This window comes from Talaromyces rugulosus, chromosome I (genome assembly GCF_013368755.1).
Source record: "Talaromyces rugulosus chromosome I, complete sequence".
NCBI classification, from domain to species: Eukaryota; Fungi; Ascomycota; class Eurotiomycetes; order Eurotiales; family Trichocomaceae; genus Talaromyces; species Talaromyces rugulosus.
The window spans coordinates 4,865,257-4,884,811 of record NC_049561.1 but is presented as its reverse complement, the minus strand read 5'-3'; the positions used below and the strand labels follow the sequence as shown (position 1 = coordinate 4,884,811).

Sequence of the window (19,555 nt, the reverse complement as noted above, 5' to 3'; positions counted from 1 at the left end):
AACCAACGAACATGAAAGTGTTATAGATTCATGCGAGAGTTTCCAGGTGCAGTTAGTGAAACAACAAGTTGGTGATCTTCGGATTAAATTTGTTTACTTTCCGTTCAAATTATTGCGCATATAGCTGGATTGCTGGGAAACGGCCCGAAGCTAGGAAAGGAAACGAGATTCATGATCAAAGACCCAGAGGACCTTTGTGATATCGACTTTGAATGTCAAATAACTTTTCGGAGTTAAATGCCAATGGCCTTGGTCAAATATTGTGCGTCTGAGAAGAATAGTAAGCGTGAACATAGGCAATTGCCCTAGCACCGTATGCATCATGGAACTGGTGACGTGGCATGGTCTTGTCTGGAATAGGGGGACATATTATCTGTACAGAGCGGTAGCGTGGACACCATGTTCACAAAACACCGACGTGGTTTACTCAATTTAGTTTCATGCATCACGCAAGCACTATGAGGTCGGCCCGCTGCATTATGCACTGCAGGGAACGACACACTGCGTGTTTGAATTACAACTAGACCATAATTGGGTATCTAAGTACGTGATGTGTTTGTTTCCTAGGACTATCTGCGATACATTATCATTGAAATGTAGTTCTAATGATTTCCTGTATCGCCACCCGCCAGGTTTTGTTTGATCTCCAAGTTCATTCCGCGTTCTTGACTTCTGTGAGTTTGATGGCGTGCTTCTAGCGTATGGGTGGTGGCATCGTGGCAAGGATATTTTCACTGGCAGCTTGAAGATCACAGTACAAGCTACAGCAACTAAGGCATGGTGTAACGTACACAGTATAGAAGATGGAATTATTGTGAGGGCTCCCAATAAGTTGCCCACACCTAGACTTGAAAACGATGTTAGGAGATACACGCCGAGGAGAGTTTAGATCTGATTCATATGTGGAAGAAGTGTAACGATACGCTACGCTGCATCTCTTAGAACATGTTCAAGTAGGCTATTCGGGGAGCCGGCCCTGAGCCATACAAATCGATAGCAGTAGATAATCATAAGAAGTAAAAGGTAGCTAACTAGTTCTTAATATGCGCATACATGAATATGGTTCCAATCAATATTAACAGAATAGGATAGATTCTCGATGACCTCCCCTCGTGTAAACACATGCCACATGCCTAAGGTTCTAGAGAAACTCCTAATATGTCTTGTTCTAGGAGAAGGTCACAGGTATGGACTTCAACTTCAAAGACACAATGTCAGCTAGTTATGAAGGATGCTCAAGGGCTTACATACATCTTGGGAATTTTCTTCTCTGCCCTCAGATCCAAATCCTTCTGGTCAACAGCAGTGGTCCCGTGTGCACTGTCTGCATTCAACAGGATTACGTTGCCTTCCCTAACATCTTTGCGGCTCAGTGGTTTCAAGGAGCTGTGCCACTTTTTCCACGGCTGCTCAAGTTTCGACTGCTCAGTCTCAATTGGCATATTGACGACTCTTAATTCCGTTGAGATTGGGGTATGAGTGATTTTGTAAAAGACTAGATTCGGCGTGAACCTGTTCGAAGTGTTGGTAATTGAAAGAGCGCGGGGGGTGTAGACAAGGAGGAATCGTCCGAATATTTAACACCCCATAAGTTCCAGTGAGAACTGGAATGCCAATGAAAACTGCCACTGTCGACTATCAAGTACATATGCACCTCGCCTTGTTTAGAAATGCGGCGTGCACAATGCTACATTTTATTAAGTTATCTTGCCGCTAATGCAAAAGCCATGCATATTACAAGGCAGCCATGCAGGAGCGGGACAAGACACGTCGTTATGCCGAAATATAGCCTGCCAGACGTCATTGCAATACAGAAATTCACATGGAAACTTCATGAAGACCAATGAATCGCGAACATCCTGCATATAGTGCAAAGGCACTAAGAGTTTCCTTGTAAGTAAGGTGCCAGAAGTTACAACTATGATGCAAATGCTATACCTTTTCTTTCCTAACTTTGAAATGTGAAAATTCGGGCCGTATTAGTAAGAGAACTAATCAGTTTACGTGAAACAATTGGCTAAAGTCTGCATACGGAAGTGAAATATCCACTGCACCTATATCACCTTGCCTATATGAACGAGAATCAGCACTACTGGGCATTTTGTTTCTACTTGATTCACAGGTACGATATCATCAAAGCCAGAGATTCACTTCAATTTTTATCTGCCAGACCACGAACGCGTCAAGCCTTGATACTCATGCTTAATCTAGACTCATGGAGTCTAGCATTAGATATCTGGCCCGGAGTCCAATTTTCGAGAAAGAGAAAGCCTTCAGCACTGATTTCCCTGTTGATCATGTCGAAGGTGCACGGCGCACAAATAACGAAGTTGATGACCGTCTAGTAACTGTGGCTGAAATAAAAAATTCAAGTCAATGGAAGCTAGACGTGCACGGATTCTGTCTCCTACACGCTGATACCCACCTTGACCGCAAAGACGTCTACACGAAAAAGAAAGAGATTCAGAATGACTATTGGTATGAGATAGAGGCTATATTGCATAAAAACTTTCCACAATACTCAAGGATCGAGGGTTTTGATCTCACGGTGAGTGCCACGTCCTTCTCCCCTGTATCATAAGATCTTGTCTGACTGACCTCATTAAGGTTAGGAAAAGGGACCCTGACTTCCCTGCTGTGATGAGAGCGTATCGCCCCGAATATGAGCAGCCCTCGAGTACAGCACATAGTGATTATTCCCAAAAAGGGGGCTTCCTAGCTCTTCAACACTGTTTCCCTGGACAAGACGACTATTGGAAAGACAAGGAGTTTGACATGCTTAAGTGAGTTCACTTCCCCTCCAGAATGAAGGAGGAGGGGAAAAAATAATACGAGATTGGATACCTAACAATAGATCGCTCAGTGTATGGCGTATTCTGGCTCCCACGGACGACTGGCCCCTTGCGCTCTGCGATTATACAACCATCGACCCGAAGGAAGACATCCGCCTCAACGACACCATACGGCGGGATCTAGTCGGTGAATGCTCCCTACTACACTATAATCAAGCTCATCGATGGTACTATTTCAAGAATCAAGGAATCAACGACCTAATTGTGTTTCGCAACTCTAATTCCCATGGAAAACTACCGCGTAAGTCGATCACCCTAGACATGTGTTGATCAAGTCAATACATTATCTTTTCAATAATTTGCCTTTATTTACGACGGTAGTAGGCGGTTTTCATGCTGCCGTCTCAAACCCAAACGCAAAAGGGGCTCCCCGAGAGAGCGTCGAGGTCAGAGTGGTGGCTTTCTACTGAGACTCTAGAATTAGAATTTATTCGTTCTAAGGATTGGTTGCACTGTAAAATTTATATTTGTCTACTTATGCATGTGTTTAGTTTCTGGGAAAGTTATGCACTTGCACTTGAGTGCAATTAACGCTTTGAAGAGGTTGAATCTTATGGCGAAGACATGGATGAATCTCCACATACAAACCGTCATTCGGAGAAGTCTAAAGAGATTGATAGCTATCTTTGAATATTACACATATAAATTATTAGTAAATTTTATAAACGAAATAGTTCCAGCTAAATCGGATCTGCTGGGCATTTGCAGATTAGCTATCTGAAAACAAAATGGCAACTTTAGTTATGTATCACCGATCATAAAAACAGTATTTGATCGGTTTCCAATATGCAGAATTTGAGCTTCAAGAGCCTTAGGAGCTTCTGCAGCTAACTTGTAAAATCCGGATTAATTAGGTCGAGAAAAAGAATTTACTTGTGCCTTGCCATCTTGGACCTTGCAACACCAGAAGCTCTCGGAAATACGTTATGAAGACTAAAATTCGGGTAACACAAAAAACCCGTCCTAGTCAATCAATCGCGTCTCATGAATGAACATGGCCAGTAGCCCAATCTAGTAAGTACACAGCCTTTCCAACTATGGATTGATTGGGCACGAGTTATTGCAGAATAGCCGCCGAACACAGGCTTGGCGAAGCCACCATCACACTATCTGTCCAATGATGATAATGATCACCGGAGAGAACAGATTGCGGTGCTACATATAAGGGCTACTGGGCCAATCGTTTGTTTCTACGCGCCGCCTGGTCTTAGATTACGCCATACGCTGAGCAACTGGCCAGCCAGCACAGCCTCTCCGCAAGGCTGTTAAGAAAGACAAATTTGTATCCTCAACTGCACTAATGAAAAAAAAAAAAAATCTGCACTCTTGGACTTGTCAGAAGAATTCGGTGTAGGATTTAAGAGTCTCGACTAGGTCTATCGAGCAGAGCCATGGTTTGAGAGCACAAAATTACAGGCGATCAATGCCGACCATAGCGCCGAAGGACAAGATTACAATTGTTTTTTCGACTTCAAAATAAGAGATGATCCTCAGTTCTTAATTGCCGCCGGCTCTTAGTCGAATCAGACTATGGCGCAGCATTAGTGGTGTAGCCTTGTCGACCCTGGACTATTTATCTCCTTTTATCCTCTCAGCGAATTTCTTGTAGACCACTTCAGCGGTATCAATTGATAGCCCTTGGTTACCCACAAACAGTAAACTGCGCAAAGCACTCGCTATAAAGAAAGAAGAAAGAATGACTGTATCTGCAAGCAACAGCATGCGAAGCCAGCAAACAGACGGCACTGCTGTTGATGTTGACGTTGAGCAGAACGCGCAATACGATACTGAAGTCCTGAGAGATGAGGAAAGCCAAAGTCGACCTCGCAAGAAGCAGATTTTTGGTTTTGTGAGATGGTCAAAAATAGACCGAGTCAGTATAACTTAAAGTCGTCCAATTTCTTTTTGTGACCTCATTAGGAAGCTGGACTCTTGTAGCTAATCTCGTTTGGGTTACAGGAAACATTCGCTTTGAAGGCTTTAGCACATGGAATAACTTCTATGGTATATTCACCATTAGTTCCCAGTCGTACTTTCTAACAAGCACATTTACAAGCAGAAAACGGATCTCCGCATTCAGGCAGTCGAGTTGCTATTCCAATTGCCTGCCGGTCACGCATCAGAATGGCCAGGGATACTGGCCTTTTGCTCCCACCTGGAAAGGTGCTTCGGGGAGCTGCTAGATGCTCGATTCGGAATTATCTGGAAAATATTGGGTCGGGATACTCCATCATCCACAGTTGATTGCTGGGAGTGGTGTTTCGTTGTGCTCAAAGTCTTTCAGGGCTTGGAATATGAGGATGTAACCATGATAGATGCCTATCAACGGCTCCTAGAGAACCTGAAGATATCAAGGCTTGACGTCAAGTCACACGACAAGCAGCAAATCATTCGGGGAATGTTCGCAGTGATTTGTTGGACGTCGGCGACGCTAAAACCAATTTTGACCACCGAAACACTATGTACCACAACAAATGCGGACGATTTCATATTGGAACAGAACATTCCACTGGAAGCTGAGAATTCTTCCCAGATATACAGCTACAGTAATTTACGACGATCCATCAGCAAAATTTTCCTTCACTTTCACCCCCGTGATGCCGGCGTGAAGGAGGTGGAAGGCCCTCTTGGTAATCTTCGTAACCAGAGCGGCGGAGGCATGAGCAACGATGTGCTGTATGAGTCAAGCCTAAACTACTTCTCGTTGTCCACAATTGGCCGGGTTAGAATTACATGGGTCGATACACTAACTTCGCATCTTGCTTTCGACCGCTCGACTCGAACTCTTTCCATCTTCCGTTTTCCCTCCTTTTGTGCCACCAATGTGCTGGGCAAACCCAACATAAAAATTCTCCAAAAGTAGGTGTTTCCATGCTCCTTTCTCCTTTGTTTTTTCCTACTAAGTACAGTTATTGTTCTTGCCACTTAAAAAAAAAAACATTCAATTAACACGTCATTTCGTATGCACTAGCATCACCTGCCAGCTACTCCAGTCGCCCCATTACATGGACTCTCCAGACGAAGCGGCGCTACACCGTGAGGTTCTGCTCTCATACCGTCTGTTATTTGGACAATCTTCGAGCTCCCGCAAACTTCTCGGTCGACTGCTCAGTCAGTCGTTAACAAAAGTATCAAGAACTTCAAACCACCACACTCCCACTGGTGGCCTCGTCGCCGACGACATTGATCCTTTCCTCTCCACCATCTGTACCTCGCCACTTATAAAGCACTGGTATAGTCTTAGCTTTTTCCGCCGTGAAAAACATTCAAGTCTTCTCCCGAGTAGTATTTTCCCATTCTCAACCCTTGACATCGACAACCAGCTCCAAGAATCCGACATATACTCGGTCCGAGATGACTTCCCTATTTTTGGGGCTCGGCTATTGATATTGCAACAATACAACATGAGACAACAGCCGAGTAGGGTAAGAGACCTTTGGCGAGACCGGCGAAACCCACTGCAGTGGTATACTTTCTGGGCCGTACTGTGGATCGGCGGCGTGACTATCGTACTAGCAGTGCTACAGATCCTGGTGGGTGTTTTACAAATTGTTCTTGCTGGCCGATCGTAGCTTGGGAGTATTAGTATCATTGTTTCATTATTTGATTTAATTTGACTTGCTTTTGAGTACCTCATCCTCCACCTGTTTTAGCCACCGTGAAAGGTAAAGGGCAGCTATGTGGTTTGCGTCATAAGATATTTTATGGGAATGAACCAATGGTAGCCAAGACCTGATTAGTCTATATTTCAGTGTACTATGTTTAAAGCGAAGAAAATGCTGGCAAATATGACTAGTTATATTCACACAATATAGGGAAAGACTGGGTTCTGGGAACGCTTATGCAACGTTAGTAGGCCCTAATACTGTTGTGTTCGAGTCACGAACGCTACATTACAGACCCATTCTTTTACAAAAATCTTACACAATTTGGTAATATTATTACGGATTTTACACTAGCTCTAAACTAGCAACATCTTTAAATTCTTTTATTAGTTCTCAATCGAAAGCACAATAATCTTAGAATTATATCAATAATAATATTATTATATTTACATATCTCGCTCTTCTATATTAGATCAATCCTCCCCCAAATTAGCAGAACCAACGTCGGGGACATCAATCAATATTAACTGAATTTCATACTCAATATTTACTTTACCTACACACGCACAGGGGTCCCCCAAGGATATATACGTAACGAAGTATATGTTGTGGAATTATGTGAATGAAATCATATGCTTATTGTCACCTGGGTGGGATATCTAGAGGCTATCTAACATCTAAATGCTTGTGCTGGTTTGAGTGCCTGAGGCATACCGCTCTAGTGCCGGGGAAAACTTGTATTTCTCAGTAACATCATGGCCCTGGTCTGTTGTTTGCTCCTGCGTGTCCGCTTGTAACACATAGACCAATAGGTTGATGGTCATACTAACTCAAAATTCCTCGTCCAGACTGAAGCGATAGATCCTATTAAACTACTTACGCCGGATAAGTGATGCATTATCATCCCCTGGATGTGTATTATAATACTAGTCCAAAACGAGCCCAAAATCTTTTTGGACTAGTTCGATAAGCAATGACTACCCAACACGCTGCTAATCTACAAGAAAGCCGAGGACTGTTCTTAGATAGGAATACAGGCCTGCAAAAGCACATATTAGGCAAATTTCTACTCAGTACCCTCAACGCATTGTTGGCCGCTAGGAACGCTGACAGAAACACACCTGGGTAGACAGGTCTACTAAATTTCCTAATCAACACGCTTTTTACCCCCAAAAATGTGCTCAGGGATGCCCTCAGGCAGGAGAGATGGGCAAGGCAGGGAAACACGGAGGCGGATGCATGTGAGAAAATATTTGTAAATAGTTTAAATGACTTTAATAATAATATTTCAAGAAAACGCTATAAGCTTATAAGAGTTTCACAGTATTTCAAGATTAGCAGGGTTTTAGAAACTTTAAATATTACTTGATATCGTATTAACTCAATTTACTATAGTATATGTTAAATTTGGTAATAAAGCATGACCGAGTTATTTTCTAGGTTTGTAGTTATGTACACTTTTAATAATAGAGTATATATAACAAAAGCATGTAACGATGACGTGCAGCGATTGCAAGTGATTGCAAGCCATTACCAGTATCCCGCCTTTTCCCATATTCTAGCGGAAGAGATCTTAGCAAGAGAGGTATTTTGCTATTCCAGTGCAAACTCATAAAAACGAATAAACGAGAGTAAAGCGAGGAGAATCGATAGCTGCCTGTCAATCGCTCAGAAGAGCTGAGGGGTATCTGACCAGGATATCGTGATACATAAGAGGACTATTTTAGAGAATGAAAGAGAGAGTAGAACTACAGTTATTTGGTCCCCAATGTTGCGTATCTACACTGGGGCGTTGGTAAATGATGGAGTTGATGGCGCATTTGAAATGTCATCTCGGCTTGGTCGGTTTCTGTGAGCAGTGGAGCAATCGGGGAAGCTGGGTTGAATATGCCCTGACGCTTTTCCTTTGTCAAAGGATTCTGTATGGAGATTTCTATAACGATACACATCGCGGTGAGTGAAAAGCCAAATCAATGCAATGTAGAAGACCCGAAGGTGTATTCTGGATATCCCCAACGCCTAGCCTAGGACGAAAGTTCGGCCATCCGCCGGCAAATGTAACGCCTGGCTCTATTCTAGGCTACTTCTCGTAAACCAACAATTCGGGTCCACCTGTACCAAAGAAACGCGCCTGGGGGTTTTTTGGGTCGGCTTATCGGATCACTTCCGTTGTACTCCCTCCAAGAGACCCGCATGCTCCTTGGTCGGTCAAATAGCAGCCAATTCCCCATTTCCCCTCTCCATTTCCCCTGTATATTCTCCTACATATCTGAGTACTCTTCTCAAGTCGGTGTTTCTTCCACTTGGGATCTCCTTTGTGTCACCTTTGTTAGTTGAGCCCCAGTCACATTCGGTGCACATCTACATATCAGACGCCGTGGTCGTTGCCGAAGGCGTGCTACCTGCTCCCAGTGACAACTCCTCTTCCCCATTGCCGTAGGGGATTCAGACTTTTAGGATTGGGTATTTTCCTAGTGACCTGCATGCTGAAGACGTCATGGAGGACAAAGATCTGTAAGTGTCTTGGAGGTCGATACCGCGTCAACTTACTGAAAGCAGTCATACAGCGGTATAGATTTCCTAAACACGTGGACCGACGCAATAAATACATTGAGAGAGTCACTGGAACGGCATGACATGGAAAGTGTTGAACGATATACATCGTGGAACGATCTCCAAAGCATTCTTGTCGGTAGCCACATGACATCGATTTCACCCGAAACGCATGCTTTAGACCCCTTGAAAGCATTTTTCGAGTTCTTCGAGACAAGGCTCGGGACAAATCTCGACACAAATTTTCTTTGGGGCGCATTAACGCACCTCTTACGAGTCAGTCATACTAGATACTGTCTATTTGGTTATGAAATCGGGATATCTGGTGAGCTAACGCGTTTCACAGCTTGCTTCACAGCTTCCTCTCCGGCTTGTCGATGAGAAACAAAATATCCTCTACATGATAAAATCGTTGGCCCGTACGGCGGAGACGTTTATGCTCTGTTGCGAAGATGCCCGAGTAGTGAACGACTCAATTAAAATAAAGTGCGTCGGTATGCAAATTCTGTTTGTACAATTTTTCGTTACCTCGATCAAATATATTCGTGCAGTAGACGACAGTCCGCGATCAGGTACGTAAATCAATACCTATTATAGGTTGCTGCGCTAAATTCAACAATTTAACTAGACGGAAACACATCCCAGTCAATTCAAGGTTTTTATGAAAAAACCGACAAAGAACTCAAAGTCTTATTAAAACAGGTTGAGGAACAGGCTCGTACCAAAGCATCAATTGGTACTCAACTTGTACCTATTATTGGCCCCAGTAATGCAGTGTCCAGATTACTAATGCTACCACCTACCAAAACGGACCAACTTTATGATAGAGTTGTTGTGTTCCAGAATCTCGACAATCTACTGGGCGTACGAGCAGGGACACCTTTTTTCCGGTCCGTCGCTTTGCTTGGTCTGAGCGGAGTCGGCAAAAGCACAGTTGTTTCAAATTATACTGAAACAAGGTTCAGGGAGAAATTTTTCGATGTCATTCTGTGGGCTCGTGGAGAGAACTCGGTATCTTTACGACAGAGCTTCACAGAAATCGCGATAAGACTCAAGCTCCCTGGGGCGCAACACCATGCTCATGATGAGAATCTACTTCTTGTTCAAGACTGGCTCCAGTCCACAAGTAAGTTTGAATTGGGTTACATATTCAAATTTTATACTGTTGAAGGAACTAATTTAAGTTTCTCGCAAACAGATTGTAAATGGCTTATTGTTTATGACAACGTGGAATCATCTGAGACACTCATGCCCTACTGGCCAGGATCGTACCAAGGGAAGGCTATTATCACAACCAGTAATCGATCGGTAGCCTTCAAGTCTGCTTCGCATATCTCGGAGATTACTTCGTGGGAGGGAAAAGATGGTACTGGGTTTCTTCTCTTCCTCTTGGAAAACAAGAATCATATTGGGAAGAATAAGGAGGAGGAAACCGATTCTGCAAGTATACTGGCTGAACGACTGGGTGGGCATGCATTTGCAATTAAACAAATTGCCACTCTCATCCATAGTTCACAATCTTCCATTCATGACTTTTTGACTATGTATTCAAAAGATGCCGAACGCGTACACCGCACGGAAGAACTCGGCAAAGTCATGCAATGGTCTTTTCAGAAACTGAACAAGAAAAGCCTCTCACTTTTAGGAATGATGTCATTCTTGAATCCAGATATCATTTCCCAAAACATTTTCGACGCTGATGTTAATCGTGAATCCTCCAATGACTTGTAAGCTATGCTCTGCACTAATTACCCATATGTTTACTAAAGTTTCTAATTAGCCTCGATGCACTGGACGAATTAATCAAATACACGCTGGTCAAGAAGGATATAGACACTCGAGTTCTTTCTGTCCATAAGATCGTCCAGACGAGATTTAAATCCTTTTTAAGCGCGGTACAACGAGAAGAGGCCTTCAACAACATAGTGGCTCTCCTCTATAACTCTTTGCCAAAGGAAGACACTCCAACGCCCCAACTGTATGAGAATTGGGAAATATACGATAAATACTTGTCTCATGTTCTCAAATTGAGGGACTCCTTCACGGAGGAGAAGAAGAATTCTGAATCTTTCAAAGTACAGTGGGAATTTTGTGAGCTCTGTATACAATACGAAAGGTAGGCGCGTATAGTTACAAATTAGTTTTGATATTTTCAGACATGCTGACCTGTCTCTTTCCCTTTTCAGGTATCTCTATGAGATCAATGACTTGGCAGAGCTTGAGATTTTATGTACCGTCAACTTAACCGCCATGGCAACCCTCGAAGATAGTCCACGAAAACATAGCCTTAACGCGACTATCATGTCTCACCAGGCCAACCTAGCCGAAACTCAAGGAAAGGTGGAGATTGCTATCAACTTGAATAAGGAAGTATACCGCATACGATCCGAAGAACTTTCTTTGGAACATAACTTACTCTGCCAAGTCGCCAATAACATTGGATACTGTTACAATAGCTCCAACGACCATACAACTGCTTTAACCTGGTTCCTACTATCGTATCAGTCGTTCGAGAAAAGTGAAGAAACAAAAAATGACTTTTTGCCGGGGAATATGGCGAGGTGTATGCTCTATCTCAATCAGCTTGATGCAGCCTGGGAAATGCTCGATATAGCCATTCCTCAATTGGAAAATTCAAACTCATCAAATTGGGCTATGCTTTCTTAGTGAGTTTTATTATATCTAACTCGCCGCAGTTAGTGTATCCTAAAATTAACCATCGCCATGCAGCGCATATTTTATCGGGGGGTTGTTGGAACGACGTCAGCACAACTTTCAATCGGCTGAAGCATACTTTAAAAAAGCCCAGGGTTTGTGGCTGAAAGGTGACTTAAAGCGTCTTCACCCCTTTAATGGTGGATGCATGTACAAGATCGGAGCCTGTTGTCTTGACCAAGGCAAAGTTGCAGCTGCAATGTGAGCCAACCTGAAATCCTTTTGCTAAACATGTGAGATCTTTTTTTTAACCTTATTAATACAACCTTTAGTGAACATATCGAGGATTCCATGACCGTCACCCGTTTTCACAAAATGAGCATGCCCGTTGAGCATGCCCGCAACCTGTTCAAGGCGTCGGAGGCACTACTACAAGATGACAAGGCCGACAGCAAAGATAAAGCAGAAAACTACCGAATGCAGGCGGAAACCTTGCTCAAAATGAGAAATCCTGACATAATCGCTTGCGATACAGAAGATATTTATGACAATTTGATCCCGATCTTCTGGAGGTGAATTGAACGATGACCTGCCGGAATTGCGCCATGACATTGAACCGGGATACCTCCACCAGTTGGGATAAACAGGACTTGATGATGTCGCTACAGAAACGGTCTGATGGCAATAATAACTCCTGTGGGATTGGAAGCGTCCTGCCCAGGACGCTCGCCATCTTATTTCTTAACCTATCCACGATATTAGCTTTTTTTATTCTTACTTGGTTATTATTCGTATTATAAGCTATTTTCTGAGTTCTAATATAATTGACTTCACCTTTGAATAATGTTTTTTTTTTTTTAAAGTTATTGAGCCTCATTTGTGTTTTATACGCTGAGCGATTTATTTTGCTGAACTCGGTTCAATAAAAGATATACCAATAATAAAATCACACTTCCAGCATCTAAGAACAAAACGTTTCACAACAACTACGGAATTAACTGAGCACAGAAAATTCCAGGCAATAGTGGACAAACCGGTCTATTGAGTATTCTCATCAGAATTATCCCCCTGCATCATTCGCTTTCTCATCTCGTTTGGAAGAGGTTTACTAAGCTGTGCTTCAGTTTCAGTAGATTGATCCTGGGCTGCATGTGAGAGCTTGCTTTTTCGTATCGCTGAAGGCAAGGCTGAACTGGCGACATCATTATGAGCAATGCGAGTGTCAGGTCCTCGAGCTCATCTTGAAGTCTACGTAAAGTTTTGTTGCGATCTTTGAAGCGTTTAATTGTCTCACAAAGGGATCTCGTCGACTGAATAGCGGCGGTAATAACGGCAAGTGCCGAGGCGCTAATGCTTAAAGGATCCATGGCTCGATTCCCATTTCAAGACATAAAATTTGACAAGACAGTTACGAGCTATCCGAGGACCAATCTATTCGATAAATGGTATCTTGCCTCGTTTCAATTCAATTTTGTCGACAAGCTATGACTCATTTAGACATTTAGAAGAAATAAGATTCTGAATTTCGCATGCAAATCACATACAATATGCGAAAGTATCATTAAAGCTGGAATTATCATTGAGAGCGGCCTTCAAAAAGCAAGAAAATTCTTGAGACATGAGAAGATTAGATGACATTATTTCCTCAATTTTTCCTTCTCCAATGCATCCGCCATGTCACCCAAGGTGTCGAATTTCCAATCATAGACAGTCTCCTCAAGGTTCCCCATCGCAGCACCCGGACGCTCGATCCATACCGATTTCAGGCCAATTTTCTTTGCCGGATGATGGTCATGAAATTGGCTCTGGGCTGTTTGTAAAATTTGGTGAGGCTCGATATTAAATTCGTTTTTAACCCTTTTCATCATGGCATCAAAGTTGCGAAGATCAGGCTTGTAGGAGCCTACGTCCTGGGCAGTAATGACAAGGTCAAATGGGAACCCCCCGAGACTTCCAGCGTTCGATTTTGAGAAAGATTCTTTGTCCACGTTTGAGAGAACTCCGAGCTTGTAATGCTTCGACAGGCGTTTCAAGGCGTCGATAGTGTCTGGGAAAGCGGGCCAGTAACCCACTGAGTCTCCAAAAATACGGCACTCGTCCTCGGATGGCTTCGGCAGTCCAAGGTTATGAGACAGGGTAGGGAATATGGTGGCTAAGAGCTTGGAGTATGCCATATCCGGGATCTTCGCCTGCTGCTCCTTTTCAAGCGGTTGGTACACGGAAAGAACATGCTGGTTTGGGTATTTCAAGCCAGCTTTATCCAGAGCAGGTTGTACGGCCGCAATAATCCCAGCCTCCCAGTCAATCAGTGTGCCATAAACATCGAAAGACAGAATAGAATAGTCTGAAAGATTTGCCATTTTGATGTTGTAAGCTGAGATTCGCAGTTCCACATGAAAGAGCTCTAAAATAATTACAGGAACGGTGCAGGATGAAAATCCCAATAAAAAAAGAAGAGGGGTATTGGCGTTTTCCGGGCCGGTGATATCCTGCATATATCACTTCCGGAAATGTACTTCCTACGGGCCAAGCGTACGGGATAGTCTCAACGCAAGATGACAGCAGACCAGGAATTGAACGTAAAGAATAAATTTATTCGTTTACCACGGTTTAAATAATACCTGACTTTTGAAATATTCTGCCAACGGTCCTTAGAGTATTATGGGAGAAGGACTCTTACAAGTTATAGTGAACTAAAGCCTTTTTAAAAATAGCTATATATGCCAGTCGTTCGCACTTTTGCGGCGTGGAGACTCTGGTTTAGAATCCGCCGGGCATCATATTACTTTCGGGCCGATTCATCGTGCTAGGTGAAGTTTCTGCAACCTTCAATGTCTACTCAGTGAGCAATCACGACACCGTGAGCAGTGAGTGAAACAGTGAGTGCCCAGGACGGTAGACCCGGACCGTTTAATCCATATCGGGAGAAACCCGCGAGTCATCAATTGACTAGCACTGCTCCTTTAATTCTTGAATATCACTATTTACGAAATCATGCGCAAACTCCGTGCGCTGTCGTGTAGGATTCGGCGTTAAGAATATCGCCGTGGTTATTGAAGTTGGGTAAGAATTGGTTGTGTTGAGTAGAGACAAGACTATACATGTGTACACAGATGGGAATTCATACGGTCAATGGATCAACAACTAAGAAATCATTTACTAGAATATATATTCTGTTGCGTAGATTTATCAATCCACATGTGTTGGTTTCCAATGTAGAAATTAAACGGTCAACAAGTTGCAAGAATTTGATGCACTATTGAGAAGTGTAGTGACATCGTGAGACTTGGTAATGTATTGAAATTAGTTTCACTTTCTCTATATATAACAAGCCAATACACATTGGGGCGTAGCAATAACATAACGGTAACGATACAAGTTTATAGTTGTATGACTGTTACCAAGTCTCAATGTTGCAACAGCGTCATCCCACATATCAACGATCCGCATCTTCCGGTTCAGCTTGTTATGTCCATATCTGATGTCTTATATCCGTTCCTCATGTCTATAAATACAGCCAAATCATCAAGTTCAGATGTTGTAGAAAGCCCACCGATCACTCTTTTCTTCCAATACAACCATCCAACTCTATATCACATATAGTATAATGCCAGACACATACTCCCTCCCCCAAAAAGTCGCGCTCATCACCGGCTCCGGCCGTGAAAACGGCATTGGCGCCGCCATCGCCCTGGCCTTTGCGCGCAATGGCGCTTGGGTGGTGATCAACCATGTCTCCGACTCGAGTGCGTCTCGCGCCCAGCAAGTCGCTGAACAAGCCCGCAAACTCGGCGGAAAAGCAATCGTAGTCCAGGGCAGCGTTACCTCACGAGAAGGCGCGCGCAAGATTGTGCAGGAGGCGATAGATGGGTTTGGGGTTGGGAGGATTGATATTTTGGGTATTCCACTGCAAATATCTAGGGGATAACAAAGTATATGTACTGATAGATGTAGTGAATAACGCCGGCGGCCCGACCATCTCTAGCTCGACAAAACTGCTCGATATGGATCCAAGCCAGATCCAAGATGACTTTACGCTCAACTACATGGCCCCCGTCTACATGATACAGGAAGTCGTGCCATTCATGCCGTCCGGCGGCCGTATAATCAACATTGGCGGCCTCGTCTCACGCATGTACCTGCCTGGAGCACCGGCGTATGGAGCTAGTAAAGCAGCCATGGATCATTCGACGCGGGTGTTTGCTGCTGAAGTACGTTCATTCAATTGAATCCAGTTCATACATTCATACAGTCAAATTCTAATAGGAGGTAATAGCTCGGAAAAGAAAAAGGCATCACAGTCAACGTCGTCGCTCCCGGCGGCGTCCTGACAGACGCACTGCTCGGCCTGCCCGAAGCCGATCTCAACAACCTGCAGGTAATTTCTAGACAGCTAGCCAAAGCCGCAGACCGTATGGGCACGATTGAGGATATTGCGGATGTGGTGCTGTTTGTGGCGTCGGAGAAGAGCCGGTGGATTACAGGGCATGTGTTTGCGGCGGGGGGTGGGATTGGTGATTTCTGAACATTAGTCCCTTGCAAGTCATAAATATCGTCATGTTATAGATCTTGGCCTGGAACATTCCTGGACCTTTATTAGTTCCCCCTTCACTGGTAACCCTTGTAAACAGTCGTCATCAAACGGTCAACTGGTACAAAGACAGAAGCGAGGATGTATGCAAGGGACTATAACGCAATATCAGTCTCAACGCAATTCAATTATATTAATCTGACATCTGGAACAGTCGATATATCGAGCGTCTAAATCTGGGTATAAGTAACGCTGAACAGGACGAGGTGATATCTCAATCAACGCTATCAACAAATATTATAGACAGCAAGGGAATAGGAATTAGTCGGATATTATGAATATGTAGTAGTATCCCTTGAAACCAAAACAAATGAAAAGCAAAAGAGAAAAAAAAGTTTATTCTGTAGTTTCATCTCCATACGCCCCCGGCCGAATCATAATCGACCCGTCACTACTCGGAATCCACGCCCCGTCCAAAGGAACCGTGAGATTCGGGTTCACGTACTTTTTCAACCGCATGCCAATCTCGCGCCCGCCAATCAGTACAGGCAGCGAGTCGCGGTCGAGACCAGAGGGAGGGGACACGAGCGTCGGCGAAGTAAGTGCGTTCTCAGAGTCGTTTGGCCGGTCTTGGTCAATACTGCGCAGCGCGATAAATTTCATCAGCGGTTCGTACGTTCGCGCGAAATAGTAGATGAACCAGACTGTGCCCCCCATGAGAGGCACAAGGAGCAATGATTTGGTCACTGCTTGGCGCAGGGCTAGGGATCCGATGACGGCAAGCTGGAAAAATACCAGCCCCAAGAGAACGCGACTGCAGATCATCGGCCATGCTCGCCCCGTCGAGTGCTGCTGGTGGTCCATGGCATACAGCAGTTGGTACTTGTAGATCAAATGTCCAAGGAAGAAATATATCAGCCCGCAGAGGCAGATCAGCCACGAGCTTGGAAACACGCTGTACACAATACAGATGACGAGAATAAGAATCGTCTGCGGAATAGAGAATCCGTAGCGAAACATGGGCGGCGTCGAAAGTTCCGCATACTCACGAGGCGTCTTCGCCGACAAGACGTTGATCGGGTACATGATCACGCTGCCGAACTCGAGCAGCCGGAAGGGAAACAGACCGAGCCCCTGGAGAATAATCAGGTTGATGTAAAAGCGAGAAAGACCTTCCAGTGAGTTTGCAAGTGCAAAGGCGATTGTGGTTGCATCCTTGAACGTATCTTGAATTTGTTTGAGCAAATCCCAGAAATTCGAACCCGAACCGAGCACTGTGAAGATCAAAAACAGGTTGAAAAAGGAAAAGAAAAAGTTTTTCGAAATCAGGGACAGTTCCATGTCCCCGCGAGACGTCATACCCTGGAGGTCAGAGAGCCCTACCAGTTGCAATAGTTAGCATTGAAAAAACTGGAAAAAAGAGGGAAAGAGAAACCCACAGCTATATAGATATGGTACGACCACAGTCAGCGAGGACCAAAACAGAGTTGGCAACGAAGTCTGCACCAAAGACCCCACAAGTGGATGGCGTGCCAAAGCATCTGCTAGCCCAGGAATGACTTCATGCAGAGTTCTCAAGTTCAACAGAGAAACAAAAGGCAGCAAGAGAACAGACCAGAATACGGTCAAAAAGCCAATCACTGCGGTGATGGTCCACGACCGGTAGACCCGGTTGGAGCGTGAAATATACGTGTTTTTCCAAACGACATCCGCCGGAGCAGGCGCAAGCGTTGCTGCCATTTGCATAGGGTTGGGATCGAGAATCGCCTGGACAGCAATCTGGCAAGCTGCAGTCGACTCCATTGTGACAAACGCGAGGCCACTGGTAGCATAGTCTTTCTGTCGAGCTGCTACAATTCTCTCATCCGTGAGACGCAGCTTTTCCTCATAATAATCGATGGAGTCGATCTTTTTGTACCGCAGCTTCAACGGGCCATACCACATCCGATGTTTTGGGCGTCCATCCTCAGTGGTCCTGGTAGGCACCCTTCCATTTTCGCTTCCAAGAAGCTGCGAGTTCTCCGTTCCCGCCTCAGACCCAAAACTCGGCGACCTGACACGCGCTGCCCGTACCAAGGGTAGTGTATCGTGGTACCTTTTATTCTGCTTGTATCCAAGATGCTTCGTCCATGCTCGCTCTAGCTGTCGTAGTATCTTCTTGCGTTCGTCCATCAACGTATCCAGCTCATGCCAATTTCGACACAGCGAGACAGTCTCCACGTTTCCAATTTGCATGCTTTCAATGTATTCTTTGATTGCTTCTTCCGATCGCAGTTCTGGTGGAATGCCCGCCAGCCGGATTGTGCGGTCTGTTGTCGATGTTTGGCTGCCCAAGTATTTCTGCCGTATTTGAATGATCTTGTCTGTCTGCTGGATAAGCAGGTAGATGGCTATGCCAGTAAACAAGTAAGGAAAGATGACGTATATCCACAGGTATGTGGGATCTTTCTTCAATGTGTCATCGTCATCATTGGGAGGGCGGTCCACCCCGGGGATTCCCGTTCTACCAAGATATCGCAGATGTAGCGGACTGATGATAGTTGCGGCGAATACAAATGTTGCAGACAAAAATCGGAGGGCGAATTTGAAGAACGAGAGAAACTACCGACATTAAAAGTTAGCACGAAAATTTAGTCACCCTTAGAACAAGCTCGACTAACCGCATAAGCATCCAGCCCTGCAGAATCGAGAACCTGCTCATCGTTGATTCTATACAAAACCGGGATCCAACCGAACAGCGTATCTGGAAGATCAGGCAACGAGGAAGCGGCAGTTCGTCGCCTCCGTCTCGCAGCATAGAGCTCGGCCCATTTAGGCCGGAGGAACTATTAGTATTTATGTCAGTGGGATAGAAAGGAAAAGGAGAGCAGAAGGTTCAGCATACACAAAACGAGAAAAAAGCGACCACACCCAAAGAAATACTAATCACAAACTGCGTCGCCAAGTCCCGGTTGTTATTCGTCATGTCTCCCCAGTGGCCGGTGTCGTTGCCGGGATTCGTCCAGTTTTGCATGACAGAAGGCAGTATCGGGGCAGCGACACCCTCTACCTTCGTGTTGTCGAGGACGTATGCCATGGTCGGTCAGCGTCCAGCGACTAGAGACCGTTTCTGGGCTTTGTTTCGGTACTATGTCGTCGCGGAGTCATGCGGCAAGGTTCTGTTTGCGAGCGGGTGAGAAAAAGAAATATACATGCACAAGCAGTAGCCAGAGAAGCAAATGCGAATGCAAATTGCAATAGGCAGCTGTCAATGATGGATGACTTGGAGCTCTGCTCTAGGTCAATGTTGTTGCGAATCTTGCGATGATCTCAGAGAGCGGGACCCGGTACGTACCATACGCGCTAGCCGCTTTCGGCCG

The 19,555-nt window shown here is 44.6% G+C and overlaps 7 protein-coding genes across 7 annotated transcripts; 4 read left to right on the top strand and 3 right to left on the bottom strand.

The window, feature by feature from the left end:
• Window positions 1-1,168: 1,168 nt before the first annotated feature.
• Window positions 1,169-1,442, bottom strand: TRUGW13939_01663 (uncharacterized protein; the record flags this gene model as incomplete). Its single annotated transcript, XM_035484862.1, has 2 exons — window positions 1,169-1,198; window positions 1,248-1,442. 2 exons carry the CDS (start codon window positions 1,440-1,442, stop codon window positions 1,169-1,171), a joined length of 225 nt encoding a protein of 74 aa, XP_035340755.1.
• Window positions 1,443-2,072: 630 nt separating this feature from the next.
• On the top strand, window positions 2,073-3,262 carry TRUGW13939_01662 (uncharacterized protein; the record flags this gene model as incomplete). Its single annotated transcript, XM_035484861.1, has 5 exons — window positions 2,073-2,122; window positions 2,212-2,548; window positions 2,608-2,783; window positions 2,855-3,093; window positions 3,174-3,262. The coding sequence occupies 5 exons, from the start codon at window positions 2,073-2,075 to the stop codon at window positions 3,260-3,262; spliced, it is 891 nt and encodes a 296-aa protein (XP_035340754.1).
• A 1,310-nt stretch (window positions 3,263-4,572) lies between these two features.
• Window positions 4,573-6,424, top strand: TRUGW13939_01661 (uncharacterized protein; the record flags this gene model as incomplete). Its single annotated transcript, XM_035484860.1, has 4 exons — window positions 4,573-4,701; window positions 4,812-4,856; window positions 4,912-5,711; window positions 5,824-6,424. The coding sequence occupies 4 exons, from the start codon at window positions 4,573-4,575 to the stop codon at window positions 6,422-6,424; spliced, it is 1,575 nt and encodes a 524-aa protein (XP_035340753.1).
• Window positions 6,425-8,954: 2,530 nt separating this feature from the next.
• On the top strand, window positions 8,955-12,241 carry TRUGW13939_01660 (uncharacterized protein; the record flags this gene model as incomplete). The annotated part of the gene is made up of 11 exons (XM_035484859.1): window positions 8,955-8,971; window positions 9,025-9,286; window positions 9,357-9,504; window positions 9,562-9,582; window positions 9,639-9,900; window positions 9,976-10,136; window positions 10,209-10,737; window positions 10,791-11,126; window positions 11,197-11,676; window positions 11,741-11,926; window positions 11,998-12,241. 11 exons carry the CDS (start codon window positions 8,955-8,957, stop codon window positions 12,239-12,241), a joined length of 2,646 nt encoding a protein of 881 aa, XP_035340752.1.
• Window positions 12,242-13,302: 1,061 nt separating this feature from the next.
• On the bottom strand, window positions 13,303-14,025 carry TRUGW13939_01659 (uncharacterized protein; the record flags this gene model as incomplete). Its single annotated transcript, XM_035484858.1, has 1 exon — window positions 13,303-14,025. One exon carries the CDS (start codon window positions 14,023-14,025, stop codon window positions 13,303-13,305), a length of 723 nt encoding a protein of 240 aa, XP_035340751.1.
• Window positions 14,026-15,272: 1,247 nt separating this feature from the next.
• TRUGW13939_01658 (uncharacterized protein) lies at window positions 15,273-16,190 on the top strand (the record flags this gene model as incomplete). Its single annotated transcript, XM_035484857.1, has 3 exons — window positions 15,273-15,564; window positions 15,620-15,876; window positions 15,942-16,190. 3 exons carry the CDS (start codon window positions 15,273-15,275, stop codon window positions 16,188-16,190), a joined length of 798 nt encoding a protein of 265 aa, XP_035340750.1.
• A 402-nt stretch (window positions 16,191-16,592) lies between these two features.
• TRUGW13939_01657 (uncharacterized protein) lies at window positions 16,593-19,272 on the bottom strand (the record flags this gene model as incomplete). Its single annotated transcript, XM_035484856.1, has 4 exons — window positions 16,593-17,575; window positions 17,636-18,797; window positions 18,857-19,021; window positions 19,081-19,272. The coding sequence occupies 4 exons, from the start codon at window positions 19,270-19,272 to the stop codon at window positions 16,593-16,595; spliced, it is 2,502 nt and encodes an 833-aa protein (XP_035340749.1).
• Between the last annotated feature and the right edge of the window lie 283 nt (window positions 19,273-19,555).